At 46.5% G+C, this 24,689-nt stretch overlaps 1 protein-coding gene and 1 non-coding gene across 2 annotated transcripts in view; one reads left to right on the plus strand and one right to left on the minus strand.

Annotated features, from left to right (window-relative positions):
* Window positions 1-3,823: 3,823 nt before the first annotated feature.
* The window catches only part of DCP1A (decapping mRNA 1A), a 43,758-nt gene continuing 22,892 nt past the window's right edge, over window positions 3,824-24,689 (minus strand). Inside the window, exons 4-10 of the mRNA XM_049776192.1 lie at window positions 20,782-20,848; window positions 14,786-14,924; window positions 13,702-13,815; window positions 8,047-8,808; window positions 6,110-6,175; window positions 4,728-4,946; window positions 3,824-4,303 (exon numbers count right to left, since the gene is read on the minus strand). Coding sequence (XP_049632149.1) covers window positions 4,220-4,303; window positions 4,728-4,946; window positions 6,110-6,175; window positions 8,047-8,808; window positions 13,702-13,815; window positions 14,786-14,924; window positions 20,782-20,848 — 1,451 coding nt within the window. The 3' untranslated portion in view covers window positions 3,824-4,219. The remainder of the gene's footprint in view (window positions 4,304-4,727; window positions 4,947-6,109; window positions 6,176-8,046; window positions 8,809-13,701; window positions 13,816-14,785; window positions 14,925-20,781; window positions 20,849-24,689) is intronic.
* LOC126015240 (U6 spliceosomal RNA) lies at window positions 23,536-23,642 on the plus strand. The gene has a single exon (XR_007498127.1). It is a non-coding gene; the product is annotated as a U6 spliceosomal RNA (small nuclear RNA).

Below are 24,689 nucleotides of genomic sequence, written 5' to 3' on the forward strand. Positions count from 1 at the left end.
CGGCTGGTTTTTTTTTTTTTTTTTCCTTTTTCTTTTTCTCCAGTCCCTTTCTCTCCTTTTTGTTTTTTTTTTCAGCCTAGATACCTGGCTGGCAAATGACCATTCAGTCTGTGTATATGGACGAAATCTAAGGAATGACCTGGAAACACTCCCTGTAGGGCTGGTTGGGGCTCTGATGAAAACAATCTCGCTGACTTGGGGAATATCCCTTAGGATTAAGTCAAGTTCTTCCAGTTCCCACCTGTCGGACTTATGCAACCAGGGTCAGCTCCTGAGAGCTGTGTAGTGGCCCTACAGCTGGTGGTAGGTGGGAAGCAGGCAGACAAAGGCTTTTGTCAGCGTTTTCTCTCGTCCTTCCATCTCATAGGTGCAGGGCTCTAGAAAAGTGTGGCAAACTCATTTCAAGTTCCCATTTCTACGAATTAAAATAAAAACGCAAATGAAGACTTTGTAGGTGCTAAAAGTTGGTTTTGAACTTTTATTAAAAAAATATATTTGCAAACATATAAAATTTAGGATGAAAAATGCTCATTTGAAAACATGTAATAACTTAATATTTGCAAACATACACAGATGGTATAAAATTCATACCATTAAAAATGTTAGTGATGCGGTATTGCGCTCGTGGAACAAAAAAAATCTTGCGGCGATTCCAGATCTTCTCTTCCTTCCCTTCTCAGGGAGGGGAGAAGCTGGCACAACGAAGTCAAGCCATGAGAACCACAATGCCAAAGCAGAAATACAGAATAGAAAACCATTTAGAACACATATTTAAAAAACACTTCCTTAAGGAATCACACAGAGATAGAAGGGACGGACACACGAGCTGGCGCCTGCCCCATTCAAAGTGAACAATATTGCATCATCTCAGCATTTCAAACGAGGACGTGAAATACAAAACCGAGTGGAACATTGCACACGTTTTCTCTTGCTGGAGTTGCTGAAAAACAGGCCTCTCGAGGCCGAGGCCCTTGACGGGAAAGGCTCTGAAGGCGAGCCTTTCAGACTAACTTGTTTTTGACTTGGTTCAGGCAGGTCTTCCAACTGCAGACACCTGACAGCACAGGGCACTATTGGTTCCAGAAGGTACTCTGTAGACAGCCCAAGATAACCAAAGACAGGCAAGCAAGAAACATGCAGTGAGAATGCAGGACACAGGGTAGCCCGGGGTTCATCTTCGCTAACATGACGGAGGAGGCCACCCGTGCCTGTGCGCCCGCATTGCTCCATGTTTCTCCGTTGTGACAAGTGACAGTAGGATGGCTGATTTCATTTTATAAGCAGTTAGGCACCTTCAAGTTCATGTTGCATTATTAGTAAAACAATGGCAGTTATGGCCTCTACTATCAAAATGAGAAAACTTCAAACTACATTCTTTGGGGGAGGAGAGTAATAAAGCTGCATGGTTTAAATATATTTACCTAGTAGGGGGTTCGATTGGGATTTATTCACTTTTACAAGGAAACACGGGCAGAAAAAGAACAAAGGCTTGACATGCAAAATCTGGCCAGACGTATTCGAAACCATGCCTGTGCAGGTCAACTTAGCTTCCTGCCAAAACATTCCCCCTGCCAAGGGGTGGCCGTGGCCCAAAGCTTCTCCTGAACCTGAGAGTCATGTGAAAACTTAAGGGTCCAAAGTCTCAACTTACTCAAAAAATCTCGGAGGAGACCCAGGGTGAGGAGGAGCTTATCTTAAAAGAACAAGATGATTTGGGAGGTTGTCCACTGAAACAGCACAGAAATGGCAACAAAAGCGGCTCAGGGCTACGGACTTGGGGGTTGGAGGTGAGGGCACAGAGTGGCCTAAAAGCGGAGCTCTGCAAAACTTAGCTAGAAGCAGCTGTATTTTGGTGTCCACATTGATCCGACTAAGATTTCAAAGTAAGGTCACAGTAAAGACACAGCAGCAATGTAAACACGCAACCTAAGCTAGTATGAGGTTCTGGAGAGGAAGCCTGAATGAGGAATAAGGCAACTGAACTGTGACTTGGGGCCAGACTGGAGCCAACTGCAACCACCAGGGTGGACCCGTCTCTGACCTCATTCTGGCCTGAACATCTGACCGGGTCCTAATGACGGTGAACTTCTAGCGTCTAAATTTGAAGCCAATGGTTTGGGTATAAAAATCTGGGAGCTGAAACAGGGTTACCCTTTTCAAGTCTCCATGATTTGGGCACTTAAGAAAGAATTTACTCTCACGCGGAGACAACCTCATCATTGATTCTCTTTACCATCCAGCATTATTCACTCCTTGGACTGAAGGTTGGGAAGTAACAAGATTCGATAACAGACCCTCGTTCGTTCGGATAGTCTCTTTAAACTCTCATAATATTATACACACGCAAAAGCATCATTTAAACGCCTACGGTAACAAGAATTCCTCGATTCTTCCATTCGCCCAAGCCCACGAGGCGACACCTGGGGTGGGTGGGGTGGCCAGCACAACTGGCCCCTCTTTGAAACCACCCACCAGGTCCCCCACCACCATCGCCTCACATCAGCAACACTCCCAACCGTAGGCAGCTTTCCTGGGGCTGCATGAGCAGTTCATTTTTGGTTGCTGAATTATTCACACCACTTTTAAAAACGATTCCTAGTGAGCATGAGAAACTTCCAAGCTTCCTCGACCTTCCACAATTTACACACAACAGGGTAGACAGCAATAGAAGACATTAGGCGGAGAAGCAGGAAAGTCAAGAAAGCGGGTTTAAATCAACAAAAGAGCCAATCAAAAGTATTCCTTAAACTAAGAAAAGACCGGACTAAAATGAGTGTAATTCATAAGTATTCTTTAAAAAAAAATTTTTAGTGGGGAAAAAAAAAATCTATGGACTTATGATTGAGTTACCATTAAAGCTTAAATGATTGTTCCCAAGGAAACATCACCTCTGTCAGCATTATTCACAGCTAATCTTTATGCTAGCTGGCGTTGAGTCAATTAAATAGTGCTCAGAAAGTAAGCAGTGCATCTTAATTGGTTAAATACTACAAAATGACGTGTATCATAGAAACGAAGACACTTTCATTCATCTTAAAATTACTACTGCCGAAATAAAATCAAAATCTACATTAAAATATGACTAGTCACCATCACATGCCATAAAAGAATAAATATAAACCATGGCAGATCAATAGCAGCATAACAAAGCATCTTTATATATTTTCACACACGGGGCTGCAAAAAGTCCTCACAGCCTAGTATAGATTGGCAAAGTTCTGAATTTCCCCTGTTTTGAAACTCCATTTTCCACTGTAAAGCAAGGGAGGGCATGTGAAACAGCTCCCTTGTCTGCATAGCTTTGAAATTATTCTCAGTAGACTTGAGGAATGGAGCCAGAATGGCTTTATCAAGTTGGTCCACTGGTCCTTTTGTCAAAAATTTGCAGAAAAACAATCAACAATCACTGCTGTGTTTAGAGGGGAAAAAAGAAAATAAGGCTCCGCTCCACACAAAAATGCAACGTTTTGAAAACGACTGGAGAGTTTAATTTAAAGTGAAATCTCTTGACAGACAGAATACAGGCTTTATTGAGCCAGCCTCTGTATCTCTGTTGGGACGCGCCTCTGCTGGGTCTGGCAAGACTACTCGGACGGGCATTGGACGGGCATTGCCACGATGGGCTTTTGCTGCACGGCAGCACCAGGGACACTTAAAAACAGAACATGGATAAGAAATTTCAGAACTTTTAAGGCCCAATGGGGCGCACATAAAAAATAGACGTCACTTGAACAAATCACCTCTAATTTGATAGCTTCAACTCTGATCCGTAAAACGGGAAGTTAGACTGCACAGAGCCTAACTTCCCTCGAAACCTGACACTCAGGTCTCAAGGGGTAGGAGTGGGAAGGGGTGCGGCTGGCCTGACTCCTAACTGCTGCAAGGCTGGTGACTGCTCTTCCTTCCCCAAGACCTCAAAAGCGAAAGGAAGCTGAAAACCAGACTCATTTCACACACTTCGATAAAACGCCCACACAACTCGAACACGATGGCCTGTTTTCGTTTTCTGTCAAAACAAAGGTCTGCTGGTGATGCCTCACAGTGACACCTTCACGATCACTGAGAATGTCGCTTGGAAAACATTCGTCAGGAACGAGTCTCTATCTCATAGGCTCAATTTCAGGATTCCCCAAACTCAAGGCTCGATTTACAAGTTTCCGTGATGAGGCCTGCTTGTTTCTGAGGTCGTCGTTCTGCCTTCGCGTCCATCGTGCTCCAGTCATAGGTTGAGGGGGTTGTCTTTGTTCTTCGTCAGAACCTGCAGGTACACTTCATGCAGGGTACTGAGGAAGCCGGAGTCATTCTGGAAGAGATGGGAACCAGTACTTATTTCCTTAGGAGCAGCTTAGGAAAAAAGTCATTGTGTAAGTGATCTAATAAATCAAATACCACCACCCAGAGAGATAGTACAGTACAGTGAGCAGGGCACTTGCCTCCCATAGGATGACCTGGGTTCAATCCCGGCATCCCATGTGGTTCCCTGAGCAGCACTAGGAATAATTCCTGAGTGCTGAATCAGAAGTAACCCCTGAACATTGCTCTGTGTGGTCCCAAAACAAAAAAGAATATATCACTACCCGGAGATAACCATGACATTTGAAATTCACCCCCCTCATAACGAGGAGAGAGGAATCTAGACCAACAAGTCCTGAAGTATGAACAGGTCTATGAGGAAACGTGGCTGGAGCCAACCAGGAGAATCTGGACGAAGCAGAGGTCCTACCTACCTTTATCAGGTGGATCAACGTATCCTGGAGCTGAGACTTGCTGAGGATGATCGGGGGTTTCCTCTGGTTCTCGGCCGTCCCAACCGTGAGAGGAGAAGGGGAACTTGCTTTCCTCTCAAGCTCCGAGGACCTGGTAACTGCCTGTTGGAAAACACTCGGGGAGAGCAGAACGGAGGACACTGAAGTGGTCGTTGCAGTAGCCAGGGCAGGTCCTGCAATCTGTGGGGGGGGGGTAGGGACAATGGTTACTCACAGAAGCATGTAGGATGGTGAAGGCAACATGGGTAGTGATGTGAGCAGAGCAGAACAGAGTGCAGAGCCCTCCCCTGAGTCCTGGGGTCCAGGAATGCAGGGTGAGTGTTTTGCATCCAGTTATTAGCTTGTTAATCAGAGAATAAGGAGTCTACCTATATAAATTTATTTATTGGGGGGGGGGTTTGGGCCACACCCAGCGGTGGCGCTCAGGGGTTACTCTCGCCTCTGTGCTCAGAAATTGCTCCCGGCAGGCACAGGGGACCATATGAAAAGCTGGGATTTGAACCACCATCAGTCCTGGATCGGCAAATGCCCTACTGCTGTGCTATCTCCCTGGCCCCATACCAATATAACTATATCAGGGGTGGCGAACACGCGGCTCTTGAGACAGATGCGGCTCCTGGCCAAAATAAATGCGGCTCTTTGGCTCTTATCATGATTTTGTATACTGTGGCTCTTTGCCAAGTGTGGATTTTGTTATGCTGCTTCTGAGAAGGAACCTCTGAGGAGAGATCTCCGAGCGCGTAGGGATCTCTCCCACCCCCAGGCTGAGTCCTCCCATCTCCCATCCCTTGGAAACCACTGCACGGGCCAGTGAGGGGGGGAGGAGAGGGGATACACACGACACCTGTGTGTCATATGTTGGGTCACAACTTGCCTAACATTGTTTTTAGTGTGGAGGACGCAGCACACCCTCACCATCACTGCAGGATTTTTACCCTCACTCAAAAGGGCAAAATGCAATATGTGTTTCATATATTGTTGTTAAAATTAGATGCTTTCGTGTGAGTGTTTGTCTGCTTTGACAGGTCACTGCGTGGTGTGGCTCTCTGACGCTCACAGTTTAAAATTTTGGCTCTCTGTGTCGAACTTGTTCGCCACCCCGAACTATATCCTTGAACTGTTAGGAAATCTAAGGTCACTTATTGCTGAGAATAGAGTATGATAAACAAGAGCAAGTACAGATATAGATGAACAGACAGACAAACAGACACACACACACACACACGCATGGTCTGTATGGGGTACTGAAGAGGGCTGCTAGTTGATAACATTTTACTTCACATTCAGCTGAGTAACTTAAACATACACAAGAATGGACAGATGTCAGAAAAGGGAGTTCTTACCGGGATGGCACTGGGTAACACCTTAGACTGGGCAAAGATTTCAGGATCCTGGTTTTGCTGCATAGTCTGCAATATTAAAAAAAAAACCAACAACAGGTGAGGGATGCCTAGACAGTGGTTCAATGGCTTAAAGGTGCTTCCAACAGTTAAAAATGCAACTCTGAATTTCTCATCTGTAAATGCACCTAGTAAATCATTGGGTGTGAAAAACCTCTTTAATCTCCCATACATAATTTGCCTCCAAATCCCACTAATTAGAGGTCTTTTTTTGGGGGGTAGGGGAATCACACCCAGTGGCGTTCAGGGGTTACTCCTGGCTCTGTGCATAGAAATCGCTCCTGGCAGACTCAGGGGACCATATGGGATGCTGGGAATTGAACTCAGCTCCATCCTGGGTCGGGCACGTGCAAGGCAAACACCCTACTGCTGTGCTCTTGCTCTGGCCCCACTTTCTCTACTTCTAGAAAGGTTTGAATCTTTGGATTTCAGATGATAATGGAGAAAGTCAGTTATTTCACTTTATTCCTTCTAAAGCTCTGGCACAAGGCAGGTGCTTTGTGACAGCAGTGAAGGAAGTTGGGCTCTTGGGATCTTAATATAATGTAAACTCCTGAACTGTCAGACAAACAAACAATCCTGAAAAGCATGGGGCTGGAGAGATAGCAATGGTAGGGCATTTGCCTTGCCATCGGCTGACTCAGGACAACGATGGTTCGAATCCTGGCATCCCGTATGGTCCCTGGTGCCTCCCAGGAGCGATTCCTGAGCGTAGAGCTAGGAGTAACACCTGAGCATTCTGGGTGTGACCCAACCCCCACCCCCAAACCCCTGAAAAGCAGACCTGATAGGCAAATAGAAGGTTTTTGTTTTGTTTGTTTGTTTTTGGGTCTTACCCGGCAGCACTCAGGGGTTTCTCCTGGCTCTATGCTCAGAAATCGCTCCTGGCAGACTCAGGGAACCATATGGGACACAGGGGTTCGAACCACTGTCCTTCTGCATGCAAGGCAAACACCATACCTCCATGCTACCTCTCCGGTCCACAAGTTTTTTCTTTCTTTCTTTCTTTCTTCCTTCCTTCCTTCCTTCCTTCCTTCCTTCCTTCCTTCTTTCTTTCTCTCTTTCTCTCTCTCCCTTCCTTCCTTCCTTCCTCCCTCCCTCCCTCCCTCCTTCCTCCTCCCTCCCTCCCTCCCTCCCTCCCTCCCTCCCTCCCTCCCTCCCTCCCTCCTTCCTTCCTTCCTTCCTTCCTTCCTTCCTTCCTTCCTTCCTTCCTTCCTCCTTCCTTCCTTCCTTCCTATTTGTTTAGCGCCACCTCACTGGCCCCAAGTTTTTATCTTTATTAAGCTGAAAAATAAGTTGGGGAGGGCGGTGGGGAGAAATAAGGTATACCCAGGGGTGCAGGGGTCATATGGTGTCAGGGATCAAACGTAGGATCTAACAAATATGAGGCAAGGGCTCCTATCACTGAGCCACATCCCCAGTCCTTAGCAGAAACGTTTTTGGGGAGTGGAATTAGGACACAAGACAACTGAGGCCAAGAAGGTAGGTGGCTGGGTTTGATTCCCAGCACTGACTAAAGAAAAAAAAAAAGATGCATCACTGGGAGACAGATGGAGAGATGGTATGGAGGTAGGGCGTTTGCCTTCCATGCAGAAGGACGGTGGTTTGAATCCCAGCATCCCATATGGTCCCCTGTGCCTGCCAGGAGCGATTTCTGAGAATAGAGCCAGGAATGGCCTCTGAGCGCTGCTGGATGTGACCCAAAAAACCCAAACCCCCCCCCCCCCAAAAGATGCATCACCACGTACTCATTATTTGTCTTTTTACCACAAAGCATCTCACTCCACTCCCTCACTCTATCCAGCAGCGGTCCCCCGTGAGTGGAGCTTCAGGGCTGCCTTGATCCCAAAGCCCTGATGACAAAGGCCAGGCCTGAGTACCTGAAGGGGAGCGAGCACCATGTTGCTCAGGGCCGCTGAGGCCGCCGCTCTGGCTGCCACCGCCGTCTTGCACGAAGGGTCGATGAAGCTCTCCGGGGTGGCCAGCTGGCCGGGGGATCCCGAGAAGTTAGGCACTGCTGTGCCTTTCCCGAGTGAAGGGGCCTGGATTTGGTCGTGCTGGGGGGTCAACCTGAGTTTCTGAAGGAGATCCACGCTGGGGAGGCAGGGCCCGGCCGCCCCGGGAAGGCTCAAGGGGGCCCGAAAGGGGCTCTGGACGGTGGGCAGGCCAGCGTGGCCCAGGTCGGGGACCGGCTGACTCAGGAGCGGAGACCTCTGCCTGGGCGCGGTCTTCACCGCCGGCATCCTGGTGGGGTTCCGAGGTAAGTTGGGGGGCGCCTGGGCGGCAGGCGCGTCTGTGGGCAGCGTGGGGCTGAGCATGGGGCACAAGGGGGCCGTGTAGCTGGCTGCCTGCTTCTCGCTGGATTGTGTGATGGAGGCGGGCGTGATTAGCACTGGCGTGGCAACGTCAGGCTGGAGCGAGTGATGGGCAGTGGGGGGGACACCCAAGTTTTCAGACTGAGGAGGCCCCACCGGCTGCTCGTAGGAAAAGGGCAGGAAGGAGCTGGGCTCCTTCTGGGAAGCGTCTCCGGGGAGCTTGTCCGCTTCTTCCGAGTCTAGACCCGCGACCATTGGCTGTTCCTTTGGTAGAGAGGTCCCGAATAATTCTTCCACCGTCAGATGCTTGTGTCCAGAGGGAGCAGACTGAAAGACAAACCAAGCCACCTGTAGCCATAGACAGCATCTCCCACAAAGCACTGGGACCACACCAACTAATCTGAAAGGGCCAGAAATACATAGATCCATGGGATGGACTTCACACACACATGTGAAGTCTTGGCGAAAGTGAGGAAGTGAGGACGGGTGGAGTCAGAAAGTAAGGAAATAGAGCAAAAAGAAGGAAAGAAGATGTAGCAAGACCAAGTGCATCGAGTTTCTCCAAACTGGCACACAAGAATTTGCATTAGTAACAAAAACAAAACTTTAGGGTCCCCAAGTGTCAGTAATTCATACTAATTATGAAGTATGAAAATTAAAAGCATTAGAATTCATCTTTTTTTCTGAGCAGATGGATTTCCGTGAAAGGGCAATTATTTTACTGTAGAGTTAACAGTTTTTTCCTGTCTCCTGTAAAACATGCAGGAAAATGACCTTTGAGAACAGGAGACCAAAAGCTGACCTGTTTTAGTACCTGTTCTTAGGTACTGAATTTCGTATGCTAAACAAATTTAAGCTACTTTGAAACAGCAAGCTATTCTTCTCCCACACCCCCAAATGGTAGAGCCCTGAAGAAAAGACAATCAGGGGCCGGAGAGATAGCATGGAGATAGGGCGTTTGCCTTGTATGCCAGAAGGATGGTGGTTCGAATCCCGGCATCCCATATGGTCCCCCGAGCCTGCCATGGAGCAATTTTCTGAGCATAGAACACCAGGAGTAACCCCTGCCAGGTGTGACCCAAAAAACAAACGAAAGACAATCATTTAAATATGAAAATGCCAAATGCACATACATATAAAGATGACAATATGGTGGTATGTAATCCTCCAATAGGAAAACACATCTTTTTTTCCTAGACAAGCATCATTATTATTATTTTGTTTTTGGGCCACACTCAGCGGTGCTCAGAAATCTCTCCTGACCAGGCTCAGAGGGACCAACTGGGTTGCTGGGGATCGAATCTGGGTTGGCCACATGCAAGCCAAATGCTTTACTCACTCCAGTCCCACTGAATTTTCTGTCCAGTGCTAAGGGCAGCATCAACTGCCAATGGGAGAGAAGGTCTCAGGAAAGGCATAGTAATTTGAAGAAGAAACTTCCAGGAGATAAAAATGTTATTTCATACCAAACCATCTTACATATTCAACTGTGAGAGTTCTAAAAGTGAATAAAAATATATCTGGCAAATTAATGTGACAAGCCTTTTGTTTAAGCAAAGAATTCTCAGATGGCAAATTCAGGCCCCTCATTTCTAATACTGAAGCTGATACTAGTAAGACAATCAGGTCACAACACTTTCTAGCACTTGAAGAGATTTTTTTCCAGAATCTCACCCTCAAATAAAAGGCAACTCTAATAGATAATTATAAACTGTACATGTTAAAAAAAAACAGCAAGATTTTGCATTTTTAACATTTTCACTAACTGAGAAAAACTGTAGGATCTGAAATCAAAGATATCCAAGTTCTGGGCCAGAGTGAAAGCACAGTGGGAGGACGTTTGCCTTGCATGCGGACAACCCAGGACAAACCTGGGTTTTGATCCTTGGTGTCCCATATGGTTCCCCAAGCTGGGAGTAACCTCTGAGCGTTTACTGGGTATGGCCCAAAAAAACAAAAAGACAAAAATGGAGACAAAAACAAACAAACAAACAAAAAACTGCCTAAAAAGGGCTGCTGTAAAAACTCACAGAAGCTGGATCTTATTGTTATAATAAAAATATTTTTATAATTAACATCATCTTTTTTATTGGGGGGGGGGTGTCACATCAGTGCTTTACACTCAGAAATCACTCCTGACAGGCTCAGGGGACCATATGGGATGCCGGGATATGAACCACCATTGTTCTGCATGCAAGGCGAAGGACCTACTGCTGTGCTATCTCTCTGGCCCCAATTAACATCATCTTAATGGTAAAACACAACCTTGTCTTCTTTTCTTTTTTTCTTTGGGCCACACCCATTTGATGCTCATGGGTTACTCCTGGCTAAGCACTCAGAAATCGTCCCTGGCTTGTGGGGACCATATGGGACGCCGGGGGATCGAACCGCGTTCCTTCCTTGACTAGCGCTTGCAAGGCAGACATCTTACCTCTAGCGCTACCTCACCGGCCCCACTTTGTCTTATTTTGAGGGGTCTGTGCTTTGGGTCATATCCAACTTAGTTCAGGGGTTAGCCTGGAAGTGGCTCTGTGCTCAGAATCAATCCTGGTGGGACTTGGGGACCATATGTAGAATGAAGTTGGATCAGCTGTATGCAAAGCATGTGACTTCATTCCCCACTTTGCTAATATCAATCATAATCAATCTGGGTTTGGTAAGCTTTAATACACATCAATGGATATCAAAGACTCTTTAAATTTCTCTGAAATGATGTAAGGAATTCCCGCAAAACCACCTCCCTCAGAAAATCATGGGCACACTCTTCTCATAAAGGAAAGAGCAACATTTCAGCTCTAACCACATAGGCAAAGCGTTCTCACTCCGGACAGAAACCTCTCCCTCTCTGTTGGGGCTGTGTCTATAATGAGGGCAAAGACTTAGCTTCTCTCTCTGGTCTCTTCATGAGTCTCAAGAACGAGCAAGCGAAGAGCTATTTCCTCCCTTCAAGCTCCCACTGCAAAACTCTGTGGGAGAACATTCCTAACTCTGCTCAGAAATCGCTCCTGGCAGGTAGGCGGGACCATATGAGGTGCCGGGATTTGAACCATCATTGGTCCTGGGTTGGCTTGCAAGGCAAATGCCCTACTACTGTGCTTTCTCTCTAGCCCCTGTCTATTTTTTTTTAAACTTTATTTATTTATTGGTTTCTTGGACACACCCAGCGGCGTTCAGGGATCACTCCTGGCTCTGCGCTCAGAAATCGTCCCTGGCAGACTGCAGGACCATACGGGATGCCGGAAACCAAACCCGATCCCTCCCAGGTTGTCCACATGCAAGGCAAACACCCTACTGCTGTGCTATCTCTCCGGCCCTAGAACTAGAATTTAATTCTATGTATCCTCTCACCCCTAGCCCCTAGGCTTGATGGCATTACACTATTCGTTCTTTGCCACTAGATGGCAGTGTCACTCAACGAAAGTACGCCTAGCAAAGGACTGGATTTCTGCTCATTTTTGTCACATGCCTCGGCAATGTTCGGGTCTCAGTGTTTCAGGCTTGCCCTGTGGCTCATGGCCTGGCATTTAAGCAGTAAATGTGGGAAGTCCATGAATGCTGTCTGTCTTAAGTATCCCTTGTTCTCTATGGGAGGACTGCACCTTCACCAACAGACAGTGGGCAGTGCTCAGGATTGCTCCTGGCAGGCTTGGGGGACCATATGGGATGCCAGGGGGATCGAACTTGGGTCCTTTCTGGGTTGGCTGTGTGCAACGCAAACACCCTACACTTGCTTCAGCCCCTGTATAGTTCTTTTAAAAAATGAATCTTGGGGGCCTGGAGAGATAGCACAGTGGCATTTGCCTTGCAAGCAGCCGATCCAAGACCAAAGGTGGTTGGTTCGAATCCCGGTGTCCCATATGGTCCCCCGTGCCTGCCAGGAGCTATTTCTGAGCAGACAGCCAGGAGTAACCCTTGAGCACAGCTGGGTGTGGCTCAAAAACCAAAAAAAAAAAAGAATCTTGGTCCGAAGATGATCAGAGCTCACTCCTGGCAGTGCTTGGGGATCAAGCCCAGGTTGGCCACTTGCCAAGCAAGTGCTTTACCACAGTACTATTGCTCTGGCCCTGCTTTATGATTTTTAAGGGATGTGAGAGTTTTGTAAACATCTGCATCAAAGGATGCTTTATGCGTCACGGATAAAACTTGCAAATACCCCAGTCTTCCTTCAATAAGTAAATGGTTAAATATGTTAATTCAAGGGTGCCTACAGACAGCATAAAGAGTAAGGTAGTTGCCTCGAATGTAGTCAACTTGGGGACATATGGGATTCTAGATCGTTCTCCAAGCTTGCTAGGAGTGATCCTTGAGCACACAGCCAGGAATCCCTGAGCATCACTGGGTCTAACCCCCCCTCAAAAATCAAAAAAAGCTAAAAAACAAGGCTTAGAGGAAATAGCAGAGATTAAGGTGCTTGTCTTGCATGTGGCCAAGTCTGCTTCGATCTCCCGCACTGTGTGTGAACCTCCTGAGTGTCACCGAGAGGACCTCTGAGCACAGAGCTAGGAGTACAGCCCCCCTAAACCAGGGATCTCAAACTCGCGGCCTGCAGGCTGCAAACGGCCACTGTACAACATTTTGTGGCCCTGCCCCGGAGGAATCTTTTTTTGTTTTGTTTTGTTTTGTTTTAGTTGTTTGGGTCACACCCCCCCAATGTTCAAGGCTTACTACTGAATTTGCTCTCAAGGATCACCCCAACTTTGCCTCCTGCGGCCAGCAGGTAAATTGAGTTTGAGACCCCTGCTACAAAAACAAAATGCTCAGCTCCTGCTAGACTTGGAAATATGTGGGGTGCCAGGAATCAATTCCCATGTTGGCTGTGTTCAAGGCAAATGCCCCTCTTCTAGCCCCTTGGGTTAAGAACTTGAAAAGAAGTGACCAGGGCAAAGATGAGGCAACTAAGTGGAAATCGACTACAAAATCCAGATGAAAGATAGATGAAAAATTGATGAAATGGGAGGAGAGGGCAGGTAGAACTGTCATACCTGTACTGCTGGCCACATCTCACTGGAATGGGCCTTCTGCCTAGCCCAACAACTCTGGGTGATGGCCCCTACTTTAAAGTAAGATCAAAGGCAGTTACGCTACCTAGAAAAAATAACATTATGCTGCTGCAGATCTGCACTTTGGCAGGCAGATGACAAACCAAATTTGTACTGCATGAAAATCCTTTCATCTGTTCGCTTGGAAACTGGATAAAGTTGGGACTTTGGCCATACCAACCTTATCTTGTGACCCTGGAAGTGTCTCTTCTAGAGTCTCGGTGCTTCCCAGATTTGAAAGCTGAGAGACAGGCTGTAACCCAGGGCTGGAGATGTTTGAATCTCCCATTTGATTCTGAAATCAAAAGGACAAGTTTATCTTGAGAAAAAGGTAGTTGGCTATTATTCCTTGCATTGCTTGGGAGGGACCAAATGGAATGCTGGCACCAAACCTGGGTTGACCAGGCGCAAGGCAAATGCCCTACCCCATTTTAGTATCTTATCACTCTGACCCTTCATCAGTTAAATTTTTTTTTTTTTTTTTTGGTTTTTGGGCCACACCCAGCGACGCTCAGGGATTACTCCTGGCTATCTGCTCAGAAATAGCTTCTAGTAGGCACAGGGGACCATATGGGATATGGGACACTGGGATTCGAACCAACAACCTTAGGTCCTGGGTCGGCTGCTTTCAAGGCAAACGCCACTGTGCTATCTCTCCGGGCCCTCATCAGTTAATTTTTAAAGCAAAAATATGAAACAAAAATAGATGTCTCAGGGCTAGAGCCATTCCATTATGGTCCCCTTAAGCAATGCCAAGGAATAATTCTTGAGTGCAGAGCCAGGAGAAGTTCCTGAGAAATTCCTAATTAGTTAATGGATATTTTCTCCCTAAAGTAGAATAAAATGGTAATTGTGATAGATTCATTTATTACTACAGTATGCACATATGAATCAATGTTCACTGCATACCAAAAAGTGAACACTGCCTCGGTATTCCTAAACCTTGTGACTTTGAAACTGTCCTGGCTTTCCATCTGATCATGATGATCACCTGACAGTCATCCAGCTCATCATCATGAAGTCCCTCGAGTCTCAGGTGTGGCTCATAAACAAAACAAAACAACAAAAAAAGACATGAACTTCATTACGTAAAATTCTGAAAACTCAACGAAGGCTGCCCTCTTCTGTACTGAGCTGTTAGTGGCCTGGGCTTTTGTTCTGTGGATTCATTCCTTCTGTGGATCCGATGGGGAACCTCCCAGCCCACAGCCCACACAGTCTCCTGCTCCCCTGTTGGTACTCCTGGGCAGCAGACAGTGACTCACCCTCTCATACTCATCTTTGGCTCTGCTGAGCATCTCCAGGATGTCGATAGGCCTGTGGTCGCTGCAGCCATTGGCCTGGCTAGGACTCTGCTTGTCCCGAGCAGCCAGCTGAGATCGGCGCGTCTCCTCTTCTACCACACTGAAGGAGAGAGAGAACCAGCTTTTTGTTTTTGTTTTTGGGCCACACCTGGCGGTGCTCGGGGGTTACTCCTGGCTGTCTGCTCAGAAATAGCTCCTGGCAGGCACGGGGGACCCTATGGGACACTGGGATTCGAACCAACCACCTTTGGTCCTGGATCGGCTGCTTGCAAGGCAAACGCCGCTGTGCTATCTCTCCGGGCCCGAGAGAACCAGCTTTTAGTGAAGCTTCTTAGTGCACAGCCTGAGCCCCAAAGACTGGCATTCATCTCTGCAGAATACAACAGGAAGAATGTCATAGGGTAATAATGCCCATGTGATAGAAAAATCAAGCCTCCATCAATGGGATCTTCCCCCCCCAACCCCTACTCACAACGGTGCCAACGGATAGACCTACCATTAGAACAACAATATTAAACAATCTAAACTCAAAGGGGCCTGTTACACTGGCAGGCCAGGGGGCAAAGAGTGGTGGGGACAGGAAGCACTCTGGGGCCAGGGGTGGAGGGAGGTGGACACTGACAGTGGAAACGGTTAGGCTCATTGTACATTTGAAATTCAACTATGAAGGACTCAGTAGTTCACAATTGTTTCAATTAAAAAATAAATGATGTCTAAACATCTAAGCCAGAGTCAATGGTAATAGAATCAACAGACCTGAACTTTAACAATCTAAACTTCAAGGGGCCTGTTGTACTGGTAGGCCAGGGGGCAAAGGGTGGTGGGACAGGAAGCACTCTGGGGCCATGGGTGGAAGGAGTGGACACTGGTGGTGGGAAGGGCCCTGACTCACTGTATATCTCAAATTCAACTATGATCCCAATTGTTTCCATAAAACAAAATTAAAAAAAAAAAATAGAAGAGAGGTAGGGGGCCTGGAGAGATAGCACAGCGGTGTTTGCCTTGCAAGCAGCCGATCCAGGACCTAAGATGGTTGGTTCGAATCCCGGTGTCCCATATGGTCCCCCGTGCCTGCCAGGAGCTATTTCTGAGCAGACAGCCAGGAGTAACCCCTGAGCAATGCTGGGTGTGGCCCAAAAACCAAAAAAAAAAAAAAAAAAGAGAGGTCAGAGTAATAGCACAGTGGTAGGGTGTTTGCCTTACATGTGTATGATCCAGGATTTACTCCTGGCCATGCGCTCAGAAATAGCTCCTGGTTTGGGGGACCATGTGGGATGCCCAGGGGATCAACTGAGGTCTATCCTAGGTTAGCATGTGTATAGCAAACACCCTACCGCTCCAGCCCTAACCCAGGTTTGATTCCCGGCATCCCACATGGTCCCCCTAACCCGTCAGGAGTGGTTTCTGAGCGCCACTGGGTGTGACCCAAAACCCAAAAACAAACAATAACAACAACAACAGCAAAAGAATAAAGTCACTAAATGGGTGGGTGACCGAGGTCAGGGTGACTGTATTTATTCTGGTTTGTGCACTTACAGTAATTCCTCCCTTGAAAAAAGCTAGAGAAGTTTTGATTATGAAATGCTGTTGAGACAGGATAGGAGTTTCATTTTTAAAGAACATCTCTCCCCTGCACACAAAGGTCTGAAGCAACTGTAGCAAAAAACCGAGATATGAAGAGCTGAGTGGGTATATGGGCATTTTATTATGTGCTAAATTGTAATCAAAACATCAGAGCTCCCTAGTTTAGGGGCCACACCTGGTATGTTCAGGAGGCCACATGGGATGAGAGAGAGAGAAAACCTGAGCTTCCAGCATCCAGTCAATATAGCGACCTATCTTGGCCCAAATAACACATTTTCCTGTTTTTATTTTGGGCCACATCTGGCTAGGCTCAGGGGTTACTTCGAGCTTTCCGCTCAGAGATCACAGGTTTGGGGGACCAGATGGGATGCTGGGAACAAACCTGGGTTGGCACTTGTATGGCAAACACCCTCCCTACCTCCTCTCTCTCTCGCACTGAATAACTGAATAACTCATTTTCAACAGAGCGGTTAAAATTTTTTTTGCACTTCAAGAATCATTCAGATTTCGATTCCAACTGAGTGACAGGCAGACCTGCCGGCACCGTGACAGCCTGACAGTTTTATTCAACGAGAATGGTTCTAAATTGAACGTTCCAGAGAGTGATAAAACCATGAAGCAATGACTCAGGAGTGAAAGGTTTGCTTTTATACAACAAGAGCAAGAGAGTAAGAATAGGTCATTCAGTGTCAGTTCACTGTTTTACAAGTCTGTCCAAAAACATTTTTGTTAGTATATGAGGGATGCTTCTTCAATTTTAAAGCACCGAGTGAAACAACAGTAAACAGATTAAAATTAATATTCTGAATTTTAAACATACTTAAATGCCAAAAAGGATGGCCTTGCAGATTTCCCCAAATTAATTTGACCATAAGAAGTTTTCCAGATGCAAAATTCTTGTTTGGAAAAGGTTGCTTAAAGATAACATGCTGGGGCCGGAGAGATAGCACACAGTGGGGCCTTTGCCTTAGACTCAGACGGTGGTTTGAATCCCGCATCCCATATGGCATCCCCTGAGCCTGCCAGGAGCGATTTCAGAGCCAGGAGTAACCCCTGAGTGCTGTTGGGTGTGACCCCAAAACAAAACAAAACGAGAACACATTACTTGGGGCTGGAGCTGTGGCGCAAGTGGTAGGGCATTTGCCTTGCATACGTTAACCTACAACAGCCAGGACCAACCCAAAAAACAAAAACAAACAAACAAAAAAAGAACACATGTTTCTCAACCCAGATAATCACTGTTATTTGGGCCACATCCAGTAGTGTTTAGTTTGCTCTGGTGGTACTCAGGGGACTATGAGATATCAGGGACTGAACCCAGGATCCTACATGTAGGATACTTAGCCTGTTGAACTCCCTCCAGGCCCCAGATTCTCAGTCCACTGGTGAGGGTTCAAAACTATGGTGCTCAGGGGCCACTTGGACCATCCTGGTGCTACTGGGACTACACTGGCAGTGCTGGGGACCCTACAGCTTTCACTAAGATTGCTACTTGAAAGAAGGCTGGCAAGCGATCCCAGTCTCAGGCTAATTATGTATATATTGTTTGTTTTTGCCGCACCTGGCAAATGCTCAGGGGTCACTCCTGGTTCTGCATGAAGTAATTACTCAGGGCAGTACTTGGGCAATCATGAACGACGCTGGGGATTGAACCTGGGTTGCCCACGTGTAAAGTAACTGCCCTACTCATGTACTATCACTTTAGCCCCTACAAGATTTTTGGAGAGGGCACAGGCTTACTTCTGGCTCGGTGCTCAGGAATCACTCCTGCCTGGCAGTGTTCATTTCTCTGGCACTAAACATTGGTTTATTTATTTAGGCCCAAAACTGGGCCAGTGGTTCCATGTGAGGGCTGGAGGATGTGGTGCTGGGGACACTTGAAAACCTCCTATCTGTTTCATGAGGATATTTTCAAAATGCTTTCAGTAACATTTCTCCGTACTTCTAAAAGAGCAAGCTGAATTTTGCATTTCTAGGAATGAATGAATCCTGAATGCTTTCCTTCCTTCCTTCCTTCCTTCCTTCCTTCCTTCCTTCCTTCCTTCCTTCCTTCCTCCCTCCCTCCCTCCCTCTCTTGTTTTTTTTTTTCGGGCCACACCCATTTAGTGCTCAGGGGTTATTCCTGGCTAAGCGCTCAGAAATTGTCCCTTGCTTGGGAAGACCATATGGGATGAATTTCCTTGCTTAGAGCTTGGAAGGCAGACACCTTATCTCTAGCGCCACCTCACCGGCCCCCTGAATGCTCCTTTCTTTCTCTCCATTTTTTTTAAACCTGAACAAAAACTTTAATCTGTTGCCAGCTTCCGAACTCTCTTTCTCTACATTTTTTTTGTTTGTTTTTGGACCATACACGGTGATGCTCAGGGGTTACTCCTGGCTCTGCACCAGAAATTGTTCTTGGCTTGGGGGACCATATGGGAAACCGGGGGATTGAACCGCGGTCCATCCTAGGCATGCTATCTCGGGCAAGGCAGACTCCACCATTCCGGCCCCTCTTTCTCTACATTTTGTTTCTACTTCCTCATCCTGTTTTTTGGCTTGATACCATGTTTCTGGACAGGCTTTTTCAATCTTCCACTTAATTTATCAACTTGAGTTTTACATTAGCAGCACCACGCAAAATCGTTTCTTATGAATAAATAAAAAACCCAAAACAGCCGGGTTCTCACTCAGGATCTAAAAACTTTCTATTTCTATTTATAGGAGAGTGTCACTAGTTTCTTATAGATTCTGAAGTTTAGATATTTAATGTTCTGGATTTCAGGATAACGAAGAATCAACAAGTATGTGTCTTCTAAACAGCCAGAAAAAAGCTAATTCTTTTCGTTTTTGTTTTTGGGTCACACCCGGTGGCGGTGCTCAGGGGTTCCTCCTGGCTCTGTGCTCAGAAATCGCTCCTGGAGGGCCTGGGGGACCATATGGGATGCCGGTTGGTCCTGGGTCAGCTACTTGCAAGGCAAATGCCCTACCGCTGTGCTGTCACTCCGGCTTCATGAGAAGGCTAATTCTATTGTCAGTTTCTTCTTCTGTTTTTGCTTTGGGCCATACCTGGTCATGCGCAGGGGTTACTGCTGGTTCTGTGCTCAGTAAGACCCTAGGAGGTACTTGGGGGAACCATACGTAGTGCTGGGAATTTAACGAGGGTCAGCCATATGCAAGGTAAGCATTAAGCTTACCCCTCTCTGACCCCGTCAACTTTTGTTTTTGGGGGGGTGTCATACCTGGTGATATTTTTGGGGGGGGGTGATGCTCAGGTGTTAGTCCTGGCTCTGCACCCAGGGATCACTTTTGGCAGGGCTCAGGGGACCATACGGGGTGCTGGGGATTGAGCTCGGGGTGGCTGCATGCAAGGCAAACACACTACTTACTGTACTATTTATTGTTCCAGTCCTCTCAACTTTTTTTTTTTTGGGTCACACTCGGCAGCGCTCAGGGGTTCCTCCTGGCTCTATGCTCAGAAATCGCTCTTGGCAGGCTCTGGGGACCTAATGGGATGCTGGGATTCGAACCACTGTCCTTCTGCATGCAAGGCAAACGCCTTACTTCCATGCTATCTCTCCGGCCCTCAACATTTTTTTGTTTTTGTTTTTGGGTCACACCTGGCAGGCTCGGGGAACCATATGGGATGCCGGGATTCGAACCACCATCCTTCTGCATGCAAGGCAAATGCCTTACCGCTGTGCTATCTCTCCAGCCCCAACCCTCAACTTTTTTTTTTTTTTTTTTTTTTTTGTGGTTTTTGGGTCACACCCGGCAGTTCTCAGGGTTTTTCCTGGCTCTGTGCTCAGAAATTGCTCCTGGCATGCACGGGGGACCATATGGGACGCCGGGATTCGAACTGATGACCTTCTGCATGAAAGGTAAATGCCTTACCTCCATGCTATCTCTCCGGCCCAACCCTCAACTTTTTTTTAAACTTAAATTTGATTAAAAAAATTTTGCACCTCTGGGGCCAGAGAGATAGCATGGAGGTAAGGCGTTTGCCTTGCATGCAAAAGGACGGTGGATTGAATCCCAGCGGTTCGAATCCCAGCATCCCATATGGTCCCCCGGTGCCTGCCAGGGGCGATTTCTGAGCATAGAGCCAGGAGTAACCCCTGCGCGCTGCCAGGTGTGACCCCCACCACCCAAAAACAATAAAATAAAATTTTGCACCTCCAAAGTGATTCTTGGAGCCTAGGGTCACTCCCAAAGATATCTGGACAACAGTAGTATTACAGATTATTTTAGGCTTAATTTATTTTTTGTCTTTTCAAAATTTTGACAATCCACAGGAAGTTGGGAGAAACATGTTAGCAGAATGTGTAACAATAAGGGGAGAGTCACCTTCCGATTTCATATCATACATGAAATCTATAGAATAATATACTTACTTGGCCATGAGCTTGGCTATGCGGTGACAGTCGTTCTTGTCGTAAAACCAGATACTGTATATCGACACTTGAAAAACAAAAAGGAAATAAAAATGAGGGAAAATGAAATTCCATCTATTTATACATATTTTTGTTTTGTTTTGATTTTTTTTTTTGGAGTCACACCTGGCAATGCTCAGGGATTAGTTACTCCTGCTCTGCGCTCAGAAATCGCTTCTGGCAGGCACGGGGGACCACGTGAGATGCTGGGATTTGAACCATTGCCTGTCCTGGGTGGGCTTTGTGCAAGGCAAACACCCTGCACCTGTACCATCTCACCAGAAGGCTTGGGGAACTACTTGGGATGTTGGGGAGAGAACCTGGGTCAACTGTATGCAAGGCAAACACCCTTCTCACTATGCTATCACTCGGCCCTCAAAATTTCTTTTTTTCCCTCAATGACTTTTAGTTTCACATTCATGTTGGTATTTTTTTCTTCTAATTTTTATCATAATGAAAATGGAATGATCAAAACTAGGATCAACACATGTTAATTTGAAATGAGTGTCCTACCTCTCCACTGTGTTCCAAAAGTTGGCATCTAAGGATTTACTGAGCTGTGTGGTTGGTGCCAGCTGAGCCTTCAGTGTTACTGTTTTGGCTTACTGAGGTTGGTAGATGAATATGGATTAATACGTAACATTCCCCTCGGATATTTTTGCGGTAATTCTGGGCTGACTCTACTATAAAATACTGAGGGTGGGCTGGAGCAATGGCACAAGCGATATGGCGTTTGTTTTCATGAGACTAACCTAGGCCGGACCGAGGTTTGATCTCCCGGACTCCCATATAGTCCTCAAATCCAGGAGTAATTTCTGAGCACAGAGCCAGGAGTAACCCCTGAGCATCACCAAAAGAAAAAAGAATGCTGAGGTGCCCAAGATTTATAGACCTAAAATAAATTGGTGGCTTGAAAGTTTCGTAAGGTTAAGTCTTGGTTGAAGCTGGGCATTTTCTGCTGGAAGGTATAGGGGGTGGGGTGACTCTGGGTCACTGTAGTTGATGAAAAAGGGGAATCTGCCCACCTGTCCCCCCTGCCCCCTTTCTGAGAATTCACAGAGGTATGAACCAGGATTGGATTGGACTATGTGAGAAGTATTGGTGGCCATTATTTTTTTTTCTGTACCTTGGTGGAGGAGCTGGGCTGGTTTTTTTGGTAATTCACTTTTTTTTTTTTTTTTTTGGTTTTTGGTCCACACCCATTTGACGCTCAGGGGTTACTCCTGGCTATGTGCTCAGAAATCGCCCCTGGCTTGGGGGGACCATATGGGACGCCGGGGGATCGAACCGCGGTCCGTTCCTTGGTAGCGCTTACAAAGCAGACACCTTATCTCTAGCGCCACCTTCCCGGCCCGGTAATTCACTTTTGATTAATTTTTTTTCCCATTGCCATCCCTGAGTTAAGTTTTAATAGATTTAGGTTTTCAATTTCAGGGGCACTCAAATCCACCATTTGTTGAAAATATCCTCCTCTATTAGGGGAAAACTTTCTCAGGCATTTGTTTTGTTTTGTTTTTGTTTTTGGGCCACACCCAGCGGTGCTCAGGGGTTACTCCTGGCTGTCTGCTCAGAAATAGCTCCTGGCAGGCACGGGGGACCCTATGGGACACCGGGATTCGAACCAACCAACTTTGGTCCTGGATCAGCTGCTTGCAAGGGAAACACAGCTGTGCTATCTCTCCAGGCCCCTTTCTCAGGCATTTTGTGTACTTCTGCGGTTTATATTTTGGACTAAATCCTCCCTCCCTCCCTCCCTCCCTCCCTCCCTCCCTCCCTCCCTCCCTCCCTCCCTTCCTTCCCTCCCTCCCTCCCTCCCCCCCTCCCTCCCCCCTCCCCCCTCCCTCCCTCCCTCCCTCCCTCTCTCTCTCTCTCTCTCTCTCTCTCTCTCTCTCTCTCTCTCTCTCTCTCTCTCTCTCTCTCTCTCTTTCTTTCTTTTGGTTTTGGGCCACACCCGTGTGATGCTCAGGGGTTACTCCTGGCTAAGCGCTCAGAAATTGCCCCAGGCTTAGGGGGACCATATAGGTTGCGATCTTTCCTTGGCTAGCGCTGGCAAGGCAGACACCTTACCTCTAGCACCACCTTGCCAGGCCCTCAAAAAAGTTTTACTGTGCACCAGAAACAATAAAAGAAAAACTTTGGGCCGGAGGGAATACCCTGGAGGTAAGGCGTTTGCCCTGACATCCCATCCCATATGGTCCCCCAAGCCTGCCAGGAGCGATTTCTGAGCATAGAGCCAGGAGTAACCCTGAGCGCTGCTGGGTCTGACCCAAAAACCAAAAAAAAAAAAAAAAAAAAAAGAAAAAAAAAAAAGAAAGAAAGAAAGAAAGAAAGAAAAAGTTTGTATGTACTAGCCACATAAATATTCCATCACCACTGTCCTTCTGCATGCAAACACCCTAACTCCATGCTATCTCTCCGGTCTTCCATGTCTCTTTCAACAGGTGAACAGTTAAACTAGTATACCTATACCATGAAATACTATTCAGCAAAAAAAGAGAACTAAGGGGTAGAGTGATAGCGCAGTGCAGGGTGCTACAACCGGTCATGCTCGAAGCTTAATCCTGGCTGTGTGCCCTGGGATCACTTCTGGCAGGACTTGGGGGAACCTTTAGGGTGCCAGAGATCAAATACCGGTTAGCCATGTGCAAGACAAATACCCTACAAGTTCTCATAGAACACACCAACACAATTTACAGTGATGAGAAGTAGTTTACAGTGCTTGCTTCGACAGCACATATACTAAAACTGAAATGATACAGAGAAGATTAGAATGGCCCCTGTGCAAGGATGACAGGCAAATTCGTGAAGCATTCCATATTAAAAAAAAAGAAGTGGTTTACAATATGTACTATATCAGTTTTAAGAGAGGAATATACAAAGAGACATTTTGGGGTTAAAAGAGGCATCTTGAATGTTTTAAAAGGGGCTTAGGGACCAAATTCAGGAAAGCATTCCATATTTGGTTATCAAAAGAAGCTCACCAAAGGGGTCTGTCCAACTTAGGACAAATCTTCACTGAAGCCACCCTTTTCCTTTGAAGAAATACGGTAGAATTCAGAAATAAGAGACACGTCTCTCACTCGTGTACATTATCAAGTGAACTGCCAAAAGGGAATCAAACGCTTTTCAAAGGCATGTTAGCAGAAGAAATAAAGATAAGGAAGCCACGACGATAGCTTAATGGCGAAAGGATAAGAGTCACACTCGATTCTGCCAAAGACAGACCTGTGGAGGTTCAGCCACGCATCCGAAAATCAGCTGCCTGCCAACATATCAAATGCTCCGTGTGCACAACTGGCGAGCAGGCCAGAGAGGGAGAGGTGCCACTGAGCCTGTCACTGTCACTGGTGAGGAAAGACAGGCACGTTGGCCAGCTAGTTCACATTGTGGAGGGTCTCGTCCCCAAAGCCAAATATTTTCCCCCTAAGTATTTAGATGAAACACCCTGACCTGGTTTTTCTTGATTGACTCTACCACAGGAGATTTAGAGGTTTGGCAAGTCATCATTTTACTATGGCAAATAAGGGTGGCATCTCGTTTTTATTTTTTTAAATCTGCTTTTCTCAAGATGAAAACAAACTAGTTTTTAGATATCCACCTTGTAACAGAGCTGTTGCAAATGACCCAAGTGAGTTATGCTGTATCCAAGTCTCTGAAAGGTTCGGTGTGTGATAGGATAATTCTCTTTAAATGATTAAGTCCATTAAATAAATACACAAAGAAATAAATCAAGATGCCTGACAACTGCCAAAATAAAGTATTTCCGACACTTTTTAAAATGGCACTTTCCTTTAAAAAGCATGAAAACTCAAATTGACAAAAAGATAAACATACCCGGGTAAGTGATTTACTATTGAAAAATAAAAGGG

Source organism: Suncus etruscus, chromosome 7 (genome assembly GCF_024139225.1).
Source record: "Suncus etruscus isolate mSunEtr1 chromosome 7, mSunEtr1.pri.cur, whole genome shotgun sequence".
NCBI classification, from domain to species: Eukaryota; Metazoa; Chordata; class Mammalia; order Eulipotyphla; family Soricidae; genus Suncus; species Suncus etruscus.